Source organism: Colossoma macropomum, unplaced genomic scaffold, assembly GCF_904425465.1.
Source record: "Colossoma macropomum unplaced genomic scaffold, Colossoma_macropomum, whole genome shotgun sequence".
In the NCBI taxonomy this organism is placed as follows: domain Eukaryota; kingdom Metazoa; phylum Chordata; class Actinopteri; order Characiformes; family Serrasalmidae; genus Colossoma; species Colossoma macropomum.
The window spans coordinates 12,024,637-12,049,695 of NW_023494786.1; the positions used below are offsets into that span (position 1 = coordinate 12,024,637).

The 25,059-nt window shown below is 38.9% G+C and overlaps 1 protein-coding gene across 1 annotated transcript in view; it reads left to right on the forward strand.

The window, feature by feature from the left end:
• The window catches only part of grik4 (glutamate receptor, ionotropic, kainate 4), a 300,984-nt gene that overhangs the window by 202,849 nt on the left and 73,076 nt on the right, over window positions 1-25,059 (forward strand). Inside the window, exon 7 of the mRNA XM_036560909.1 lies at window positions 21,229-21,390. Coding sequence (XP_036416802.1) covers window positions 21,229-21,390 — 162 coding nt within the window. The remainder of the gene's footprint in view (window positions 1-21,228; window positions 21,391-25,059) is intronic.

The window sequence follows — 25,059 nt, forward strand, 5'->3', positions numbered from 1 at the left end:
GACGCCGCTAGTGGGTTAGTCCCAGAAAGGGAATAAGATATCCGCCCTGTTGTGTGGTATGGTAGACAGACTTTGCAGCTCTTACTGTGATGTGGCACTTGAATATGGCATAATCTGCAAATGTGTTGATGTTTGGATAAATTAGATATGCATAATTTGACACATCTCACCACCATTTGTAACACCTATATAGGTATAGCAGTCTGGTTTTTCTTCAATTTCCACTCAGAACATCTGTCAACAGATTAACTTTCGTTGGATTGCACCATGGAAATGTGTGAGTCAGCCAGCTTTTGCAATAGGGAGCTGTCCGTGGTGCTGAACCAGTAGCATTACTGTAATTAGAGCTCTGTTTCAGTTGGGTCATGTGTGTCACTTTCTCATGTTGTTGCCCAGCGGCACAGTATATTATTATGAGGTGACACATATCAAGTGATTAATTATAAAAGACAGCTGTTCTGAACTGCAGTTTGATGTTAATTGGTCAGTTCTGAGGAAGGAGGAAGGTACAGGGCTGGAGGAAAGCTGGCATTAAGAGGTGCGCACGGAGAACGATTAATGTTACTGAGTTTCATCTATTGACCTGCTGTGCCCAAGGAGATTAAACCACCACAGAGAAGAAATAGAGAGGTGAATAAAGGCAAGGTTGGAGCTTGCAGCCTTAGTAAAACTCAAAAAAGCACCTACTTCTCCTCCTTGCCAGGCGAAAAGCATCCCAGAGCAACAGAGACTATTTTTCCTAGTGCATGGGTTCGGATCAAAACAGGTACAGAGCAGCTTGTCTGGCCCAGAGCAGATCAGATGGCATGAGGGCAGGCGAGCGACTGACAGCAGAGTTGCATAGCCTCTGGAGATGGCTACAGAAATGCCCCAGGGCTGGGAGAAATGAGGCCATTCTAATGCCAGTCTCATTTCTATCAGCTAACAGAGATAAAGCCTAAGCTCGATTTCTTCTGCCCTCCGAGACTGGGCTCTGTCCCCTTGAACTACCTCAAACACATCCTCCTGCTTGAGGTTTAAAATAAAACATCCCACACATACCAGAGCATTAAAGTCAATGTGGGACAGAAATCATAACACTTTCATAACATTTTCATAGCATTGTCCTTCCATACCATCATGTGTTTGAGTTGAGTGTTTGAGTCTGAACTAGAATTTCATGTAGGGGGGACCTGGTTACTGCTTGGGAGCAGGGGTCAGCTGGGGAACATTGCGAGTATGTGCTGTCCCTCAGTCTGCAATAGCCTAGTCTGATAACAAGTCCTAGCCTGCAGGCTTTTGTATTTGGTGTGAACCTAAATGTTGCCCCGCAAATTGTGACCCTGTCTAATCTCAACCCAACCACCGCCAAAGGGAGGCTGAATAAAACTCCACATTCCTAATGATAGCAGGGGTTAAGTCAAGGGTCGGCAAACGAAATGTTAAGAAGAGCCATTTTGTCCTTTCAACAGAAATCAAGCCACCTTGGGAGCCACAACATTTTATGTCCATTTTACCATCTAGGCTGTAAATATGTCTCAGTATGTGCTGATGTCCCTAGTACTTTTTAGTGTTTGACAGTTTCTCGCTGCAGCTTGAACGTATCAGGAAACCAGCTGAGTGCTTATAAACACAGTTAAGTTCATTTGTCTCTGAATTATGGATGTTCATCTTAAATCTTTCTCTTTGCCTTTTCGTATGCTATGGTGACCAACAGTCTGCGCGCCAATCTTCAGGGTTAAAGGGTGAATTAGCAGATATAGGCTACGTTAACTCCAGCGTTTAAGATAATTTATTGTCAAAGCTGTGTTAGAATGATCAGCAGAGCTTTATTTTACTGCACAGCAGGGTTATTTTATTTTTTACCTAAAAATCTAACTCTGCTGTGGAGCCGCAACAGGGCAGTAAAAGAACTGCATGCGGCTCGTAGCGTAGTCAACTCGTGGCGTAGCGACAGTGCCTTTAAAATGAAAAAATGGATAGCCTAATTATCAGCAGTCCAAAATGAAGTTAAAATTCCACTGTATCAAATTCAGTCATCAATCACTGCCTTCCAACAACATCACAAACGTTTTTTGCCTGCAGTGGAAAGACCTTGATAATTCACATTTACAGCATTTGTCAGACGCTCTTATCCAGAGCAACTTACAGTTGAGTCATATTACAGAGTTGGTGTAATGGGGAGCAGTTACATTTTGCGACCTGTACAGTAATAAGAACAAGGAGCAGTATATCTGCCACACCATTTAAAGTGGAACTGAAAATTATAGCAAGAGAGCAACTTTTGCCTCCTCACAGTCTTACATGCACTCACTCACAAATGTACTGTCTTTTTCACATACAGTGTACACAGCTATAAGATAAATAGAGTGTAAGTTATTTCTGGTGAGCATTTGCAAAATGTTTGACAAACTCCACTATATTTGAGGGGTAGCCAGGGCTACTCCAGCCACCCCTCTGGCAACTTTTGCCTATGAACTCTAACTGTTACAGCATGGCATGCTAGCCCAGACAGGGATTCGAACCCCAGCCAGCCATGGCAAGGGCAGCAGTGTTATCCACTATGTTATACCAGCTGCTAGACTCTGCTACAACATGTACTTCTCCTGAGTGCAAGACAAAAAGTTGTTTAATGTAATAAAAGTAGGGAAGAAGAATAAAGTAGAGAGAAAAACTAAAGCAGGGGTAAATGTAGGCCAAATTGAAGGTGGAAAGCCTGAATATAAAACATGAGCCTGACAAATGTTTGAGAAATAATGTCTGAACCCAATGTGACTAGTCCGGTCTCTTAACGGGATCAGACAAATATTTCAAGCACTAACACACACACACATACACACACACACACACACACACACACACACACACACACACACACACAGAGACAAGTGCATATTGCAGAATACTTTCTTACAACAAATTGCCTGTGTCCTGTTCCTGCACCTTGGAGCTCTTTTCCACTCAAAGAGGTCATTAATTTGTAATTTGTGCAGAATTTAAGCTCTGCAATGTCATATTAGTACTGCATGGTTTTTCCAATTCAGGCAAAGTGCTCAGGGATATGAGTGACTGCAGAGGAGATAGCAGCAGTTCTGTCTTTTAATGTGCGAAGACGGCTTCAATATTTATGAAGGCCGTGGACCTGTCCAGGCGGGCTTATTCAGACGAGGGCATAATGTGAATGGGCTGAATGGACTATTATGGTTGCCGTAATTCAATGATGGATGGATCAAAACGAGGTCATTTGCCTGAATATGAGCCGAAAACATCTTAATGGGTGAAGGCGCCGTGCTTGAATCCTCAAAATAAAGAGAAGCTGTTCAGCTTTGATCTTCCGCGATGACTCTTTTGATATTAAGGCCTAGTTATCGATGAAGTACGTATAGGCAGAATGTGATGTTCGGTTCCCTATTAGCAGCTACATTCACAACTTTTGGTTTTGGCCATGATTGAAGGTCACTTCCCTCCATGATAATAAAATAATAAAGAAAGTGATGTTTTCTTGAATGTTAGACATAATCAAAGTCCTTTTGCAATACCCTCTGAACAGGAAAATAATATCTGAAATAATATATATATGCATGCATGCTATTATTCCAGTCTGAAAATGACACAGCTGTAAAGGTAGAAATCCAATCTCATAGCCGAGGCATTGAGGCGGGTGTATAATATTGCACTCCATGCACAGTAATCCAATTGTAGCGTTCCGTCTGTTGGAGAGAGAGAACGGCCGTGTCAGAAATGCTGTACAGCTACACTGCGGCGCTCTCTTACTCGCTCACCACAGCTCGCTCCAAATATAATCATTAACAGTCCGCAGGAGCCTTTTGCACCCAAAGTGAATTTACATGCCAATTGATATGAGCATGAAATGACTTATTGCCCAAAACACTGCATGAACATTTCAGCTATTAGGATAATCACTCTGTCGTGACAATTGGATTTCAATATTGCTTAGGCTCGACTGGGCCACGATGTATGGCTGCTTTATTTTACAACAATAAAAAGGAAGCTTTTAATTGATGCCCTATCACTGTGAAATTCAATATGTAAACCAAAGTTGCTGGATTGAATCAAAAAGTGCAGCTTTCAGTTACTGCAATTTACATGCATTGCTTTCTGCTCTATTTAATTAATTAATGTATTTATTTAGCTGTTGAAAGCTTATATAGGTAAGTTACATTCTTAACTTTTAATGCAGTTTAATATAAAGAGAGCATTTCTATTGGTCAGTTCGTCATGAAATGTTCACACAGTATAAAGGACAGCTGCCATGTTCAAATGATGGTGAAAAAAGCCTTTGTTTCAAAAAGGCTTTGTTTCTTTAGATAATCATCTTAAAGGAATTGCTGTATGTCAGTGCTGTCAGATCAAAACCTTGTAACTTGTTTACAATTACTTACTACAGCTCATCTGTTGCTGCACAGTTTATCAGCCATCCTACCTCTCTCTGCTTCATTCATCAGTGGAAAGGGGCGACAACAAGACTGCCACTGACCACATGTTGTTTGAGCAGTGGACCATTCTCAGCACAGCAGTGACACTGCTAGTGTGTGCAGTGCTGGTGCGAGTGTGTCAGGTACAGCGGTGTGGCTGAGGCTTTTAAACAGTGGGGTGGGGGGCATATAGCCAACATACTACAATCTTAACAAAAATCAAGGTAAACAAGTTAGAATTACTAACATGAATAGCAGTGATGTGAATGTTGTGATCCTCATTCAGTATAAAGATTCAGTTTTATTACAGTGGAGGTTTTTCCAATAAATATCATTGAAATTCTTAGTCCAGTTTGCATACTGCTATAAATAGGTTAGCAAAATACTTCAATAATAATGAACATGAGCTAAAAGAGGAAGCACTATTAATAACTGTTGTGGCATAAACCAGCAAATGATTATATAGCAAAAAAAATGTTGAAAACATACAGACAGGACAGTTTGATGCTCCTTTATTTTGTAGCATAATAAAACATTTTCGTGATGAGCTTACTGAATTACTAAGTAACTAAACTGACTAACTAGACTAACTCACAAAATGTAATATGTACTATACTATTTATTATAACAATTTGTTCTATAATCTATATACAATCTAGGGCTGAATGATTAAGGCAAAATGTCTAGTTGGTCTAAGTCTGGTTTTTTGGTAATGAACACCAACATATCCCCTTTTTTCTGGCTTGAGACTTGAAAACTGAATGTAGTTTTCCAGACTTTCAGGTATGTGTACATCATGTGGATGTTTGGTTGCTTCTCATTGGTCTCATCTACAGGCAGGTCACCAGCTTTGTGTTATTGAAGTTCCCCACTTGGAACTTGTAGGTGGTAAATAAAATTGTAGCTCAAGAACTGTGACTTGTAAAATTGTGATCTTTCAAATTTAATAAAAAAAACAGCCATAAACTATCAATATAAAAAGACCACTCAGCCTTCCTGAGTCGATCTGTTTTCATTTTTGAAATGCCTGGAAATATTTGTAAACATAATACGCAGAGATATGCAACACCAACATTTGTATCACAACAAATGTTGGTGTTGCAGTGTGGATAGACAGTCACATAATATTTAGACAGATGAACTATAGTGAAGTTAGCTGCTAGAGGCCAGCTGCTTTGCACTGATTCACACTGTTAGATACTTTTAGCCAAAACATCACTCATGTGGTCACTGTGTTTAAGCTCCCAAAGACAGTGCAGTATCACTGATGTGGGAGGTTTTGTGGAAAGTTCATTCCCAAAACCCAAGAAAATGTCATTAGTAATATAAGCTATGTATTTTTATTGACGACTATCCCATGAACCCCCCAAAATTATCTTGCATAATTTCAATAAGTGGCAGAAACACAGTGAAGTGGTGCAGATGACACAACTAAGTTCAAATTGGACAGCTGAATGGTGAGGAAATACAGCACAGCAACTTATTGACCCATCAAGCATCCTAGGCTAAAGCGTACTGCCACAGCAGGCATAAAAAAATATTTAGACTATTATTTTTTTCTTATTATTTTCTTTGATGTTTTACCTTATGAACTTTTTTATTTTTTGTAAATATATACTCATTCCAAACATGATGCCTACAACATGTTCCAAAAAAGTTGGCACAGGAGCATGTTTACCACTGTAATTGTTTGGGGACTGATGACAACAACTAAATTAGTTTTGAAAGCAATTTTCAGCCATGCAACTGTACAGGGCCTTTGCTGTCGCATCATAATGAACTTCACAATGCAGCACTCATTTTCAATAGGAGATGGACACGCCAGCCGAGCACCCACACTCTCTGCTTGACGCTGTTGTAACACATGACGAATATTTCTTGGCATTATCATTTTGAAATAAGCATAGAAAAAGACGGCGTCTGTAAGGCAGAATATGTTGATTCAAAATGTATATATATCTCTCAGTGCTAATGGTGCTTTCACAGATGTGCAAGTTGTGCACTAATACCCTCCATTCTATGACAGATTCTGGCTTTTGAACTTTCTGCTAGTAACAATCTGGAAGGTGCTTTTCTGTTTTGGCCCAGATAATACTACCTCCACTCTTTCTGCAAACAGTCTGAAAGGTTGACTCGTCAGACCACAACACACATTTCCACTGTCCATCAGAGTGTGCATCATGTCAGAAGTTGAGGCCAGAGAAGTTGTCTGTGATTCTGGAAGTTGTTAATGTATGGCTTCCAATGTACATAGTACAGCCTTAACGTGCATTTGTGAATGCAGTGACAGACAGTGGCTTGTCAGAGTACTCCTGAGCCTGTGTAGTGATATCCATTACAGAAGCATACCCGTTTTTAATGCAGCGCCATATGAGAGATCGAAGATCACAGCCATTCAGCTGTGGGTTTTGGCCTTGCTTTCTGCACACAGAGATTTCTCTGGATTTCCTGAATCTTTTGATGATATTGTGCACCGTAGAGGGTGAAGTCCTTGCAAACGCTCGTTGAGGAACGTTCTCAAACATTTTGACTGTGTACTGATGCACTTTTTGTTGGCTAAGAGGCGAGCCTCAACCTGTCCTTGCTCATGAAAGACTCAGTCTTTCCTGGATGCTCCTTTTATACCCAAGCGTGATTACATAACCCCTTTTCAAATGTTTTTTCTGAACATTTTTAATCATTGAACGATGTTGCTAGTCTTAAATTACCCCTATCCCATCTTTATTGGAATGTTTTAAAGATGTAGTTTATTTGTCATCAAGGAGGAGATTCTTTTCCACGATAGGTGGAATACAAACACGGTAGGTGCATACATAACATCAACATGCAAAGTACAATATCGTACACAAACATACAAACATGATTGCAGGAGTCACAAAAAAAAAAAAACCAAGACGTTCGTTAACACTCAATTCATGCCCGAATGGCTGTAGGGAAAATGAACCTTCCTACACAAAGGTAATTTGTACCTATGACCTAAAGAAGGTGGATAAAGTACTGATGGAGTGTGTGGTCTGGATTATGTGAGATTATAAGCACCTTGCGGATCAGGGATGAGATGACCCATTTGGATAGTTGAGGGGTGAGAATACCAATGGTTTTGTTGGCCAGATTAGTTATCTTTAAGAATGTATTCTTTTGATGATACTATGACACAGGAGAAGAAGGAGATAGGATTTGAACAGACAGGTGTTTCAATTTACAGATGGCTGCAGATCTCTTTTGGCAATGTTAATAAATGTCCATGGTATGCTGATTGAAGCTGAGGTTATTGTCCAGTATGCCATGGTATCTGAGAGACCCAACCTCCTCTACCTTCTCTCCTTTGATGGTGAGACTCTGGACTGTCTCTGACTGATGAGCAGTTCTTTAGTTTTTGAGATGTTGGAGGTGGAGAAAGTTATTGTCGCACCATGTACTGAAGTAGGATATGGAATGTTGATATGCCGAGAAAGACTCGTTAGTGTCATTGAGCAGTGCAAGGATAGCCAAGTTGTCTGCATATTTGAAGTATAAGGTAGGGGTGGATGGACTTCAACTGTCATTTATGTAGAGAGTGTAAAGGAATGGGCTGAGTACATACCCCTGTGGCACGCCAGTATTAAGAATGATGGTGGCTGACAGTAAATTGTCAACTCTTACTGCTTGTGGTCTGTTGGAGAGAAAGTTATAGATCCAGTGGATTAGAGATGATGGAACTTGGAGGTGTGGTAGTGTATCAGTTACCCAAATTAATTTATATTTATGTAATTTATATCAAAAAACAATGAAGTTGATCAGATAAAACATCAAGTATCTTGGTTTTGTACTGTTTTTGTTCAAATACAGGTCAAAAAGGATTTACAAGTCACTGCTTTCTGTTTTTATTTGCATTTCACATACTGCCCCAACTTTTTTTGGAGTTGAGTTTGTAAGTGTAGCTATTATGTGCCTATCAAATAAAAATAAATAAATAAATTCAAATACATGGTGCGCTGCTAAAGAACTGAAAACCTTTATGTTCTTGTATTTTTCTATTGTATATCTGTTTTTCATGACAACAGACAGTCATGTAAGCATTTCACTGCATGTTATGCTGTGTACGGCTGTGTGAGACCAACAAAGCTTGATTTGATTTGATTTGATTTTAATACTCCTGAACTGCTGTGCATGTTGTAGAGCTATAGATATCAATGTGGAATTCAATCCTGTATACATTAATTACTCACTTTTTTCAGGTGAAACATCACATAGAAGAGCTACTGTTTCCATCTGTGCTCACTCTCCTCCGACTTCTCTGAAGCGAGGCCTTATTTAGAGCTGGAAAGTGGCTCCTGCGCACACAGAGGGGTTTTTGTTTTTGCACCTGATTTACCATATGAATGAGCAGTATGGTGCTTAAATAATATGCTTTTTTCACACAACATTCTTGGCAGTTTTAAGAGTTTTGAAAATATATGTTGTGCTCAATACAATTCACATCATGTTTTAGGGGCTGCAAAATTGGGGTGGCAAGTGAGATGGCAAGCACTATGAATGTGTTGGCAGCTGCTACCCTTTACCACCCTGCAGATCCGCCCCCAGTGGAGGGAGGTAAAGGAGGGCTGATAAATTGTTTGGCAACAGATGAGCTACAATCAGTAACTGCATATTGGCAGTGCACCTTTATGGTATTTCTGGTAAAATGGCCAATTCCTGTGGTGTTTGTTATTTTCTATGCCCTGTATTTCTGCATATGGACTTTCAAACACTGTATTTTTTACAACCATCTTTTTGTAGATGTTAACGGTGTGAGCTGTGGTGTGCCTGGCGAAACACACCTGAAAGTGGGCCGTCATTTTCTGTTTTTCCCAAAAACCATGTTTGACCCTTTTTTATATCAAAGCAGCAGCAGAAATCATTTTGTTGTTTGGGGAGCGGAATTGCCCAGAGAGTCATCCTACCAAAGTGGGTTGGAAATGCTCTGAATAAGCACTAGAGTGGGACAGTGACTGTGTGTGTGTGTGTGTGTATGTGTGTGCATGTGTGTGTCTCCACCTCTCCACCAGTACTCTAATGGATTCTCTCTCTGGCTTTAGCCCAAATGTTGGAGCACCAGCTTCTCTACAGAATCATGATGTTTTGCTCTGAGAATCAATTAACGTTTGCATTTGAGTTCTCAAATCACTCTTTATATTGAGTTCAGTTCAGCTCAGTTCAGTTTTATTTGCTCAGTGCTTCTTACAGCAGTCATTATTAGAACACAGCTTTACAGAAATTCAGTTAGCATGAGCTAATAAAGGCTGAGAGCAAGAGGAGGAGAGGTACTGAGAAGAACCGGGGCTCATCCTGCTGTGGTGCACTGGGTTGCGGAACAGTGGAGTGGTGACTTTTTGCAGTAGGACTTGATCGATATACATATTTGGTTGATATTTAGTTCCCACAAAATTATTGGTATTGACAAAACCCCTATCCGTATCGCCAGTTAGGCTGAGGTTGAGTTGAGGATGTAATGGTGTCGTGCTTGTATGTCAGTCTTCAAAGAGGTTGCTAGTCATCCGTTTCCTTCACAGCACTAAAGACTGAACTGGTAAATTAAGTAAAAAAACAAGTGAAATCCATCCAAATCTAACCTTTAGGATAAAGATAATGTGTTGGAGCACAAGAATCCTTCTGTGAATAAAGCTGATGAAATATGAGAAAAATAAAATTTAAAAATTATATTGGTCAGATCCCAGTTTACAAACAAACACTGAGAACATCAGTGAATCATCAAAATGAAACAGAGATGTGTCTCCTGCTGAAATTAACACAGTTCCTTAGTTAATGCTGGATTAATGTGTGTGTCTGTGTGTGTTTGTGTGTGTGTCTATATGTGTGTGTGTGTGTGTGTGTGTGTGTGTGTGTGTGTTTGTGTGTGTGTTTGTGTGTGTGTGTGTGTGTGTATAGGTACTAACATATTGTCACAGATGGAACAAAATCTCCATTTTTCTTTTTTACACTGTGTCAAAATGTCATGATGAAAGGCCAAATAGAAATGCTCCAAAATGACTATGATTTTGTTCTGTTAACTTCTGTTCGTAGTTAATGATGTTTTTTCACTTCCCTGGTAAATATGCATATCACTGCTGCCGGAAGAAAAACCTCATATCTCCAAAATGAGAACTTTAAAGGAGAAGGAAAAAACCTACTTTACTTTTAATGTAAGTTACTTTTAGTCCATTCTTCATGAAATTTACACGCAATGTAAAGAACAACAGGCATTTTTTTTTCAAATTAAGTAAAAAACTAAAAAACATCAAATGTTCTTCTGACAGCAGCAATATATATATATATATAGGTACAAATCCTGACATTCTATAAAATATAAGTGTGTGTGTGTGTGCCTGTGTGAAAGTGTGGGCACCCTTCTGTTATATCATATGAAGGATCAGTATGTTCTCTGGGGGCCTCATTATTTCATGCCTGCTTTGGCTGCATCACAACAAACAAACAATATGCATGCATGTGGGTGGGTGTGAGCGATGTGTGTGCGCGCGCGTGTGTGTGTGTGCGTGCCAGCATTGAGGCAGTATTCTGGCCTGACTCCTAGTGCTCTGACTGATCTGTAGGTGACAGCCTGTGTCAGGGGGCTCATCGCCAACCTGTCACTATCTCACCTCTCTCTCTCTCTCTCTTTTCGCTCTCTATCTCTCTCCTGCCATCCTGCCAGAGATCAGGACTCGCCTGCCCTCCCCTGGGTCCTGCTGTCTCCCATACTTTTCATCTTCACTTTGTATTCTCGAGCCAAACAATCCATGCTCTCTATGCAGGTGTGTGTTTGCGCACTCAAGTGTGTGAAAAGTGTGAGCAAGTTTGCTGGTCTGCATGTGTGGCAAGTGTATGCAGTTCTGGTCTTTGTTTGACTATTTTCCTCATTTTTTCCTTAACAGAGAACATCAGAGTGATGAAATAACACTTAATAAGATTATACAGTGACCAAAAAGTTCAACAAAACTATAGAGACTGCAGTTTCATGGCTGTTGTGAAGTTGCCACTCTGAAAAGGCTTATAGTTATACTTTCCAAAACAGATTATATCAGTCAAATAACAAACGTAGATATGAGCTTGTCTTTGACTTCGTTTTTAACACTGAATGTCATGACATTTGTGGAGAAGCAGTCATATGAGATCTCATGTGTAGATATTATTTCTGATAACATTTTAGGTGGCTAAATGTGAACTTAGCTGGTGAAATCAACATGGCTCACTGCAAATGCTTACAGGTGTGTTCTCCATTCTTATCTTTTTATCAGTTTGTTTGTCAAGAATGTTCTTTCCAAGGATACAAGCATGTTCCCCATGTTCTAAATAGTGAGAAACAGCCCATATTGTTTTTACATCACAGTTTACAGTGCATATCAGTGAAGGCATTGTACTGCTGACTTGAGCTGAGGTGTGTTAATGCTAATGACAGATCTGAGCAGAGGAGGTAATTAGTTACATTTAGTCACATGTAAAATTTTGATGGATTTGAACATGTCTGATGTTATTTAGAGGGTTTGAGTAGAGCGCTGGCCTGAGCATGTTCAACCAACAATACTTTGACTTCTTCTCTGGAGTTTGTGTGAAGAAAGGAATCTACTTTTTAGGTTACATTTTAGCCAATAACATTTAGTTAAGAGTGGTGAAAAAAATGGTGCTTCATTATTGTACTTAAGTATTACTTTGAATGATTTGTACTTTCTCAAGTATTAATTAAAAATGATGCTGATATTTTTACCCAGTTACATGTCCAAGAGAAAAAAGTGTACTTTTACTCCTTACATTTTCATTTGTGCTCATAACAAGTCAGGTTCAAAGGCCAGGAGATTTTTCTCTTTTTCTCTTGGTGATCAGTTGAGTTTCTTCACATTTTCATTGATTATTTTCATTAATTCATATCATTGTTATATGGAAATGCCCATAATTATGCAAGTTCATCTTTGTCCAGTCACCTCACCCCACACCACCTAAAAAGGAAAACTTTATATGTTACAGTGTTTACTTTTTACTGTTATATACTGTAGCGACTTGGCGAAGAAGGATACATGTGAGAGGCCGTGATTCTGATATAAGAAGTGCTCTTTATTTACACCAGCAGAAGAGACACACACCAACAGCCAAGAAAAGCGGGCAGGTCATTTCTAGCTATACAGTTTCTCTTAAAGGTAAACGCACAAACCTCCCCACTATCTCACCACAGCCCAGCACAAAATAGTACAATAAGCACAAAACACATTTTAGAGTAGTAAACAATGATGTTAAGAACACAAAACAAGTGCCTCTGACAGAGGGGGGCGGGGCCTGCAGTGCTCTGCATGCCACGCCTCTAGAGCCCATTTTGTGAACCAAAGAAGAGAACTGCCACAATGCTATGTTTAAATGATACTTTTTACTTTCACTCAAGTATATTTTTGGCTCAATACTTCTACTTATCATTTTGATACAGTACCCATAATTTCAGTGTACTTTCTCTGTACTTTTCCTCTACTGTTAGTTACTGATTCCTTCTTTGAGTTTAATTTCATTTTATGATAGCATTTATGCTGCTTTGCGGTTGTTCACACATTCTCTACCCTTCTCTTTAGTAGAATCATAACTTCAGCATGATGCTGATAGATGCTGGACGTTCTAAGAACTTCCAATGCAGTCTGTAAGTTACATAGTACTGTGTAATATCTTTTGTTAACATTGTAAGTAGTGTTACTGAGTCAGAAAAAACACTAAAATATGGTGCACACATGTTGCTACCAGTCACCCTGTAAAGCCTGAAGTAAGCATTTAAAGTCGATCGGGTCAGATTTCACTGGGGTTTTCCGGGCCATGTCATACGTCTTTATGTCTTAACGGCACAAGCACAGGCTCAAGAAAAAGGTCCAACTGGATGTTTAGGTCTAAAATGCAAAATCAACATTATACTGATGAAGATATGATAACAATAGTAGATAATTCACTCACATCCTCAGAAGACATGTCCTTCATCAAGTTTTACTGAGTTCTCTATGAATACTCTTTTAACACACTCAAAATCATCAGATTCATCCACTCAGGAAAGGGGTCTGAAGCACAACGGACATTACAAAATGTTCTTCTGCACGTTGGATGCAATTACACATTTTCACCAAAGAGGTCTTCAAATCCCCAAACATACATAGTGCAGCTTTAAGTACTTAAAGTAGGTAAGCTAGGTAAAACTTCCTATGAATCCTGTATTCATAATGCATTATAAATGCATTGGAAAGGTGTTATAAGGCATACATATATTATAATACCAGGTATAAGCTTGTATAATTACTCTTAAGTAGTTATAATTAAATATGTTACACTTTATAAAGCAAAAATATGTCTTTATAAAGTCAGGTTTTATAATGCATTATAATATCTGTTCATAAGAAGCTTGTAGACACTAATAAATATAACTACATGTAACACTTTGTAAATCTTTATTACAGGCTTTAAGTGAAGTGAGTTTTTTGAATGTCATTGAAATGTTAAGGAAATGTCATGTCAGTACATAATATAGAGCATTATAAGTGCTCTTTACATGCTTAGTGAAGTTATATATTCATGTGTAAAATGTGTTGTTTGGGAATGTCAGTCTGCAGTTAATTCCATCTTGAGGTCTGTCTAACACACTGAGCATCAGATGTGGATGTATAACTCTGCTCCATCTGTCAGTGCAGGAATTGTTTAAGGCCTGAATTAGCAAAGCTACTTTAAAGCTGTTGCTACATTTAGCTATGTTCCCAAAGAATGCAGCTGTCGTTTAGTGTCTTTATCCACTGGCCAACATAAAGCAGCTCTCTGTGCTGCTAGCAATTTAGCTTTGGTTGCTAACTGCTAACAGTCTAGCACCAGTAGTCAGCTAGCTCAGCATTACAGTTTCTAGTTATCTAAAAATAAATGAATTTTATCAAATTCACACTTAGAAAAAGAGCTTATGAACAGATATTATAATGCGTATAATAAAACATTATGTTATATGCACTTATTTTCAAAAGTGTTATACATAACTATAACTGCTTATAAGCAATTATACAAGCTCATGCCAGGCATTATAAAGTATAATGTATGTCATATAACACTTATTAATGCATTATGAATACAGGATTCATTGAACGTGTTACTGTAAGCTACTTTTTGTACTTCTACTCAAGATGTGACCCATGACAAGGATCGGATCTGAATTCATCAATAATAATTGTAAAGTTAATGCAACCAAAATGACTATAAGACTAAGAAAAGCATACATTCAATCAGGTGTGTCCAAACTTTTGATTGGTACAGTATGTTGTGTTCTGGTATTCAAATGACCTTTGGTTCCGTATGTTTGACTGTGCCCACAAGGGTTGTGCTTAATGACTGGCTCGCTTAGCCCGGCTCCTCTGGTAGTAATGTATTAAGTTGCACTATGGGAGTAATTACAGGACCACTCCCTACAGACCTGTCAGAGCGCTGCTCACAGCACCTGTTTGAGAAGGGTTGACCGCTCTCTCTCTCATATGCTAATCAATAAGGTGTGTGCTGGGACCCCGTTTAACCCACACACTAGCCTGAATGCTTCACATACACACACAGCCACCATCCACCTGCCACTCTGGATTTTATATGCTGCAGTCTTCACCACTCTGTTCTATACATCTCATAAAGGCTCTGTACATTAGAATATTTACCTATTAATATAGCTGGATAATTACATGTTAATGAGATGTATAATTAGAAATGTTGAGATTGTAGCTTTTACATCTGTAAAAATGGACTTGCATTTAATGACTGTAATTATGTTTTACGTACCATATGTCTTTCCCTTTTTTCCCCTTTTATCTTTTGGCATTTTGGCTTCAACTTCGTCAAGCTCCGAATTATACTTGGAGTGGTTTTCCTCTGCTAAGCCTGCACGCATTAGACATCTGCAGTTTCCATAGGCGTCTCCATGCAACATAGTGAAGATAGTAAAGTAAGATTGCCAACAAATTTTGGCGCATTGGTTAGCGATTCAGCACTGTTAGCTTAGCACTAGCATACTACTAGAATCCCATAGGGGTGCAAGCAGTGCTACCTAGGTAGAAAAAATACCATAAACAGTAACAAAACCCAAAAATAAAGACAGTTGAACTATCTAATGCAGCCTCCTGATTGACTGCCATCTCTTGCATGTGTTCATTTTAGGATTTTCATATAATTCAAATAATTAATTTTGATTTATTGCATTATTTTATGTAGTTAATTATGAATAATTTGTCTCATTTGCTTCAGTTTAACCTTAAAGAAATGTTTTTACATGTAAAAAGCAGTGTTTTGTTATGGCTAGCTTCAGCAGAATGTATGTATTGAAGTGCTGCTGGAGTGATTAAACACTGTGTCCACTCACTGTCCACTCTATTAGACACACCTACCTTGTTGATCCACCTTGTAGATGTAAAGTCAAGAGATGATAGCTCATCTGCTGCTGCACAGTTTATGTTGGTCATCCTCTAGTGACGCTGCCCACAGGACGCTGTTGGCTAGATTTTTTCGGTTGGTGGACTATTCTCAGTCTTTTTGAGGGGAACTGTAGCTTTCCACAGTGCTGTTGCTTCTGCTGGTTTGCTGTTTGTTGATTTATTCATTGGTCTCTCGTGAGCACTGTCCAGTGTAGTCTGGCGAAGGTGCTAAAGGTGCTGCTTCAAAAGCCATTTAGAAGTTGTGAATGAAAGGGCTTCATTCATATTTTACCATAGCGGTATACAGCATGTGAGCAGCTGGGTTTGTGGCCTAGAACCACAGACAGTCTGAAAGGTCAAATGGGAAAAACACATTAACACTTCAACTTTGACAGTTTTAACTCGTTTATAAGCGGAATGGGGCGGATTCTACAAAATGCACTACCTAGACACTGCTAAAATGCTAGAGTGTCCTCCATTTAAGAACTTCAGTGCTGCTATACGAAGGGCCCTCCCTTCAGAGGTCAAAGCAAACTAGGCAGTTGAGCTCTTGTTCAATATTGCAAATTGGTGTTTTAGAGTTCAGCATGGCTGAACATGAAGGAGAGTTTTGCAGGTGACAACAATAGAAGTGTTATGGGGCCTTAACACATCTACATCTCAGGAAGAGCTTGTTAATTAGCTAATTAGTTGGACTAATAAGCATGTTACTGATGTCCAGAGGTTTACCTGGCTGATTTCAGCTAAGCAATTCGCTGCTGTCGGGACAAAACCTTGTATCTCCATTTTTGGCGTTGTTCAGTTTTTGACATAATTTGAAAGTACCTGTTGGCCTTTATATCGTCTATAAATTTCATGATGAATGGACCAAAAGAAATGGCCAAAAATGTAGAAAAAAGTCTGGTTCCACTGACTTGCATTGAAAGTAAAGAAGGTTTTTTCCTTCTCCTGTAAAGTTGTAATTTTGGAGATACAAGGTTTTGTTCTGACAACAACGAATTTCACCTCACAAGACAAACTTCAGACAGTCGTCAGAGGGTCTGGTGGGTTTTGTCGCTCAAAGTGGCCAATGACCATCCCACTTTGACAGGATGGGGGTTATGTGAATGACATCCAAAATACCATCATTATAAAATAATGTGTAGCGATGTGTAGGGGCAGACCATCATCATAATGATGCTGCAACAAAAACAGACTTGCATAAGACAAAATGTCCATCAGCAAACATAGTAAAAGTCATTTATTGCTACTAACTACTTTAACTGCATTTTTTTCAACCCTGCATCTACATAAAGGCTCATTGTTGTCACAGTGTGGAAAGCAGGCAACTGCTTACTACTGTCTAGCAATTAGCTTGCTAAAAAGTTTCCTGTCAGACTGATAAAAACCAGTGCACAGAAGCACACACAGTACTAAAAGTCCAAAAGATGTGATCTTAGCTTACAGTAAGTAACAAATTGTCTGTGGGAGCATCTGAGGCTGAAACTAAGAAACACTACTCTAGCAGGATTCTGAGAAACAGTCCTAACGTCGAGAAAAACAGCTCTGACAAACAGAGCAGTCGGCGCATTTACCGAGAACGCATCAGGAGATTACACAGTAGGTTCAGCAGGCTGCTGTAACATTCTGAGTCTAAATTGCTTGTCATCAGGAGTGGCAGACGGGCCTCTGTTTAAATCAGACGTGGAGATGGCTGTCCCTGAGTGACACGGGGAGGCTGTGTCACCTCCAAACATATCCAAGAGGAATCTCTGTAGTGTGAGCAGGAGGAGAGAGAGAGAAATTCAGCTGAGGCTCTGCTCCTCTCTCTCTCTCTTTATCTCTATCTATCTATCTATCTATCTATCTATCTATCTATTTATCTCGTCTGTACTGAATACTGAAACAAGCTTGTCTCCTGAATGCCCTGCAGTACATTCCTCTTCTCCGCTCCCACGACACCTCCCTCCCTCTTTCTCCTTCCCTCGATCCTCCTCTCTCAGTGCAGTCTTTCATCCTGTACGGTGTGTGTGTGTGTGTGTGCTGGCTGTGGCCTGGTCTTGGCTTTGTATTGGTAATGAGAGGGCCGCAGTGTTCCTGCTTTGATCTAGGCTTCTCCAGCCTTGCTCCATGCTACCGCATCTAAGACAAGGGATTTGCCTCTGTGTGTCTCGCTAGGTCTCTGTGGAAATTCACACAACTGCAGCAGTCCCTATACAGCCCACCCCCTTCTCTCTCTATCTATTCATCTATCTCTTTTTCCACTTTGTTTCATTATCTCTCTCTCTCTATTCCTGTCTCTCTGCCGTGCTGTCTCTCTTGTTCTCTCTCTATCTTTCCTTTGGATATATATATGTATATATATATGTATATATATAATGTTAGATTCTCACATTATATGATTATATATCACAGTACTGTACAAAAGTCAGAGACCACACTTAATTTATTTCATTCCCGGTCAAAATGGCCATTTAGTTATTCATTTTTCCATGTCAGAGTATAAAAGCAGAAAACATATTTAACAGAAAATTACACAGAACCTTCAGCACCTAAATGTAGTGTCACATATTTTCAGTTTTTTAAAGAAATCAGCAGGGATATTTTTCCATACCTCCAAAGATCAGTCTTCAAAGTTGGTTGCATTTTCTGCTTATATTCCAAATAATAATTACAAATTTAGACTTATCAGTCCATAAAACCATACTCCACATGTCAGATGTCCGGTTTCACCATCTAATCAACATTGACTTCTTCTTCTTCTTCTTCTTTCTTTCTTTTTCTCAGTAATGGGCCTTCAGACCTATAGCTAGTACAGTTGCGATGTCTCAGAGATGAGACTTCTCACAGTGGAAGGATGTACAGAACCAGCCCACATTAACTAAACACAAGCCCAAACACAAACAACACATACACACGCTTCAAACTGAAGAACAGTATTAACAACATTAAAGCAGAACATTTAGCGTCATTTTCAGTGGGGGAAATGTAACAGCTTTACATACCACACCTCTGAAGTCCCTTCTGCAACACAGAGGAAGTGGCAGCCACCACAATATTAAATACTGTATGGTTTTCCTACTTCCTTTTTCCTGATGCTGAAAAACAGATAACTTGTACTTAATGGTCATTTTGACTGGAAAGTAAGAGATGAAAGCTTTTTTTTTGCATATAACTGTAGGAATTATAATTATAATATTATTCCTGTATATTTAATTTGATTTAAAATTAGGATTCTCTTGTAAATTGAAGGATAACTAGTAATCAATACAGAAACAGAAATGTTGGAATACTCTCTCTCTCCTCCTGTCTCGTCCCCTGCTCTCTGTACTTCTCTGTATGATGTATTTGCCGCGTGGTCCTGGCTTTATAACTTGTCATCAGCGTCTCTAGAGTCAGTGATGGTGTCAGAGTGGTGGGCTGTAATAGTGTCAGCCTCCGGACTGCAGGGACATCTCTATTAACCTTCTGCTGAGATATTGCCCGTGTTGAGGATGCAGGCCGACAACACAGCAGACATCACTTTCTCATCATCTCAATAGACTTTCCCACAGGACTCGCACCACAATGCCTTTTGGCTTTGCTTATTTCTTTATGGCAACCCAACCATCTGGAGCTATGAATTACTAAAGGTAGAGATGACAGAGTGGTGGGTGTGATGGCATCTGAAATGATTTGTCATTTGGGGACTGCAGAGTTATTTAGACTTGTGGTTTCCATTCCTGGTCCTGGTGTACCCTTAGCCCTGCAAGTTTTAGTGTTTTCTCTGCTCTAAAACACCCACATCAACTCAGGAAGGGCCTGTAGACCACTTCAAACATAAGAAAGCTTTACATGAGCCCACATTTAGATAAAACTTAACTTGCGTATTAGTTTTGTAGTTGTTTTCAAATTATTCGTACTACATTCCGAAAAATAGAGCTGTCTTATAGAGGTGCATGATGATGTCAGTCATATCATCACATCAATATCAACAGATAATTCCTTTAAAAATTTCAGTGTCAGACAGATGTTTAGATTTGAAAGACATTTTAAATCAGTATTTGCTGATATATTTATTGTTCTTGGAAAAGCAGGACAATTTGGAGACAGTGGGCTACTGTGATAAAATATCTGTTTTTTATTCATTTTATTCATTTGTATTTATAACCCTACAATGATAGTCCTGATTTCTACACTTTACAAATGTTTATGTATAGGCTTAATGGTGATTCCCCCAAAATTTCTTAGGAGAAATAGCATTAGACAAAAAGGAGATACAATTACATGAGATAAAAATTACTTTAGTTACTCAAACTGAACAGGGTCTTAGTCTTTAATGAGAAATGATTGAGTCGTATTGGGATTCCTTACTGAGTCAGATGTCTTTACAGTGGTGGTGATGTGAACCAGGGGTCTCTGACGTCTGCAACACAAAAATAGCCATTTAATTTACTATCCAAAACCACCAGTGAATTTACACATACATGAGTTTATATATTGTTGCTGTCCAAAGAAAAACATGTATCTCCAAATTATAACTTTACAGGAGAAGGCAAAATCATTTTAGTCAAGTCAATAGAGATAGAACTTCTATTCCAAGTCATTTTGGGGAATTTCTGTTGGTCCAATCATCATAAAAAATTTACAAAATGTAAAAGACTGTGTTGAAATTATGTAGAAGTAAAATTGAAATGGAGATACATATTTTTGTTTGGACAGCAACGATATGTGTTGTTGATAATGGTAAAATAATTCTACATCAGAAAAAAATGTTTTTTTATGTACCATTTTGCCTTACAACACCCTGCATGTACCCTTCTGTCATTAATGAATTAAAAGAATGTGTCAGGCCAAAATCATATACAAAAACTGTCATAAAACAATGTCTTGGGCATCAGACAGAGTATTCATAAATATGTTATGTAGCAGCTCTCTGTGACTGTGGTTTTTAAGACATTAAACCCATCAGACGTCTGGTTCCTATCACCACCACTGTGATTAATTCTGACTCTGTTAGTTTCTCTAGAATTCCCTTTAAATGTGGCATTTTTCTGCAAATTTTACTGCACAATTTGTATTTATTTGCCAAGTTTAACATACTGGAAAAAATTAAATATAAAATATAAAAGCCCATAACTTTTTATGAACATTTTATGTTCTATTTTTGTCAATTAGTTAAATCCAACAAATAAACAGTAATTGTGCAGGCAACACGTACTCAGGATGTCTTTAACCAACATTCAGTTATTAATTAATGATTCATTGTTAACTAGCCATTTAGAATTGGGTGTTACAGCAGGGAAAATATCAAAATATGCAAGACCAGACTTGGACCTGGATTTGGAGCCACTTCTTTAGCCTCACTGAGGGACCTATCATGTCAGGTTATTGACCTCCGGAAGTTTAACCCATTTTGATCATTTAAAACTTTCTTCTCTCTCCCACCACAGGAATTCTCTCTGCTGCGACTGGACGATGTAGCCGACCAGCGGGTGAACATCGTTGGCTTTTCCGTCTTCAACAAGACACACCCTTTCTTCCAGGACTTCCTCCTCAGCCTCAACCGCTCCTGGCAGGAGAACTGTGACCACGCCCCTTTTGCAGGGACGCCGGTATTTAATGTTTAATCAGTGATGACATTCTTCTGTACTTTCTTTTGAATTTCACCATCCTCTTAAAAATATATGTTGCTAAATGGTTCTTGACTTGCACATACGGTTCAAGGAAAACTTGTAATTGGTATAGAACGATTAAATAATGTGGCTTAGCTTCTTCTTCACATCTCCTGTACAGAAACAGCTCTTTGAAAAGATTCTGTAGGGAATCAGAAGCGTCTCTTCTATGTCATCACATCACTTCAAAAGAATGTTTTAATAGCTCTATTTTTATAAGTAAACTGGCCGTCAAAAATAATGTTTGATCACTACTTGTCAGTATTTTGTAGGACCTCCTTTGGCCTTAAAGAATTTCTTAAATAATTATATTTGGGAGGCCATAATTGTGCCTCCCTGTGTTTTTACTGCTGTCCACAAACCATCCATAGTGGTTAGATTCTTCTTCTCCGCACATTTTCAAAAGTAGCCCCTAAAGATCTCACTTGGATTTAAATTTGGTGGTTGTCTTAACTGTCCTGACCTCAAACCACTTTTTCATTTTAAGAGCAGTGTTGCATTTTGCAGTCTTGTTGAGTTATGCAGTCATTTTTTTGCTCCTTTAAGTGAGCAGAAGGGATAGAGCACCTTCAAGTACATAAAAATCAATGTATGACATACAGTTTGCTCATTTGCAGCTGCTGCAGTATGTCCCATTCTATTAGCAGTGCTTTCTATGGTGATTATACAAGCTGTGTTTGCAGAACTGAACATCTCTGTCAGCAGTAGGAGCTCCTCAAAGGAGCTGAATTCACACACAGTGTACAGTCATGTGCAAAAGTGTAGGCACTTATGATCAATTTTCTAAGTGAAAACAAGTTATACATCCTCTAGGGAACAAACTTAAATATGGCTTTTTTTTATTTTAGTGCACAATTTATATTCATTTGCTGAGTTCAAAAGTTAGAGAAAAATAAAACCTAAAATATAAAATGTGCCACCACTTTTGCACAGACCACATTTTATATTTAATTTTTCATTCCAATGTGTTAAATTCAGCAAATAAACACTAATTGTGTATTAAAATGTGCAGATATGTTCTCTATAGAGGATGTGTTAACTTCAACAAAATCAACAAAACGTCATTTGATCAGGGGTGACCAAACTTTTGCACATGACTGTACGTTATGTGTGAATTCAGCTCATTTGAGGAGTTCTTACTGCTGACAGAGGTGTTCAGTTCTTCAAACACAACTATAATTGCCATAGAAAGCAGTGCCAAGAGAATGGGACACTCTGCAGCAGCGGCACATGAGCCTAAGGCCTGTTTCACTCAGACTGCCTTTCCGTTACACGAGTGACGCAGCAGTCATACAGAGTTAGCACTGTGCAGCACTGCAGCAAGCAAGTTCTATAGACCTACTCTTTTTACAAATGGTTAAATAGTCTAATCATTTACATTGCTAAATAAAATATTTATAAAAGGATAATTAGTAAAAGAGCATAGTACATTTATTTACCCTCGGCAGCTTTGTGACTTGTGATTGTGATTCCAAGCTTGGTAGACCTACCAGAAAATGTGTATGTGTAAAGCTACTTGTTTTTCTGTTACATTTTCGTTGGTTTCTATAGTTTATTTCCCTATATGTGGCACACATGCTGCATGCCACATGTTCAGTGCCAGTTTTCTAGATACTAGGAGTTGTGAGCCTTCAACCAGAAGGTTGCAGATTCAAATGTCAGGACTGACTGTGTATACCTGCTCATGATCTTGGGCAAGACACTAAACCCCCCCAGTTGACGCTGCTCTGCTGGCAAGGCTCTGCTGCTCCCAGACTAGACATAGTCAAGAAGCAACAGGACAAATTTCCCTTGTAGGATCAATGAAGTACAGCACATTACATACCTCTTCTAGAATGCATCTCAGGTGCACTGTCATGCTGTTCATGCAGCCAGTATGAACCCAGTAGAAAACTGTATTGCTCAAATTTTGCTCTTAGGATGACTCAGGGGACTTAATGGTGATTCCCCCAAAATGTCTTAGGTGAAATAGCATCAGACAAAAAGGAGCCATGAGATAAAAATGACATTAGTTACTCAAACTGAAATGAGAAATGATTGAGTTTGTATTGAAATTCCTGTCTTTTGTTCAGTTGCAGATAAACGTGACTGTTATTATCTTTGCAAATTTCAGCACAGTGCTTGACTGTATTGACATATCTGAAAACTCAAGAGGAGACACTTTAGATTACAGGCCTCTTTTGCTCAGCTGAATCATCTGCGCAGCTGGACAGCAAATGTTTTTTCCAAAAGTTTGTCTTTCCATCTGATCTCAATGTTGTCTAGGACAGCGGTTTTCAACCAGAGTTTGTTTCAACCAAATTTGTTACAATGTAGACATTTAGCCAAACCTAATTTAAAATGAGACAGATATTGTTGTTATTTGTTGTAAAACATCATAATTGTATCAAGCTCATTGATTGGTCTGACGGAATGCTACCTAGTTATCTTTAGATTTTCAGTGCAGGCCAATGTAAAACATTTCACTTCTTGATTGTATGGAGGTCTTTAAGCTTGGCCGTCTACAAGTGAAGTGACCACCGTATCTCACACAAAGAAAAGAAAAACAAGCATACAGAAAAAATGTGCTAAATCGTCTCTGGAGTGGTGCCCTCAAGGGTGCATCTTCCGTCCCTTCGGTTAGTAAATATAATTGTACCATAATCCACTGCAAATATGATTTTTAACTTTTTTCACTCCATACACCTTGTCCTGTCTCCAGGCTTTTCATTTTATTGTTCTCTTTTACAACATTAGGTTGTGAAAAGGTACTAATATATACTTTCCCACTGGGAAAACTTAGAAACACAGTTGGACCTTAAAACCACTGCTGTACCTTTAAGGGTGCATTTATCTTGTTTGTACCTTGATGAATGAAAAATGTACCTGCACAGTACTTTTTTCTGACAGTGCAAAGAAAACAAAGAGAAGACAGCAGTGAGTACGTAGCATTTGGCTTTGCATGGAATGGCTCCCTCTGCTAGTTATACAAATGAAATGTGATTGGATTGTTGTTTTCCACTCTTCTGTGTCTTCCTCCAGTATTTCAGCGTAGACATTAGATGAGGAAACCACTTGGCATCTTCACAGTTTGGTAACGTTGTTGGTGTTGTGTTACGTCTTTGCTAGTTCTGCTAGACTTGTGCCTGCCTTAAGCTGAATTTTCCCTTAAGATCACCCTTAAGTCTGTCGCACAAATAAAATCCTTAAGTCATCCTGAAGTGAAATTGTCATCCACCCTTACATTTCCCCTGTAGAACTGCCCTTAAATTATCTCTCAGCCATTGCATAAACGTTCTTAACTGTCATTTTCCTTAGGATAGTTTAACCGCAGTCTTATTATTCATCAACTACAGGGACTACAGTGCAAACAGGCTGAGCTATTCTTAGGTTATAGAAGTGTGTAATAAACCTTTGGGGTTAAGGTAAGAAAAACGCTCCCGTAAGATTATTGGCCAACGTTTCGGAGGTGTTTAAATATTTTAGGAGAGTTGGCCGATTTCCATCTCTAGTCTACTAACTTTTGGACAGACAGTAAATGTCATTAGATCTTTTCTCTTTGACTGCCAGCATATACTTATTAGTTTAAACACTGCACCATTTCAGGTTTGCATTTCAGTGGAATAGACT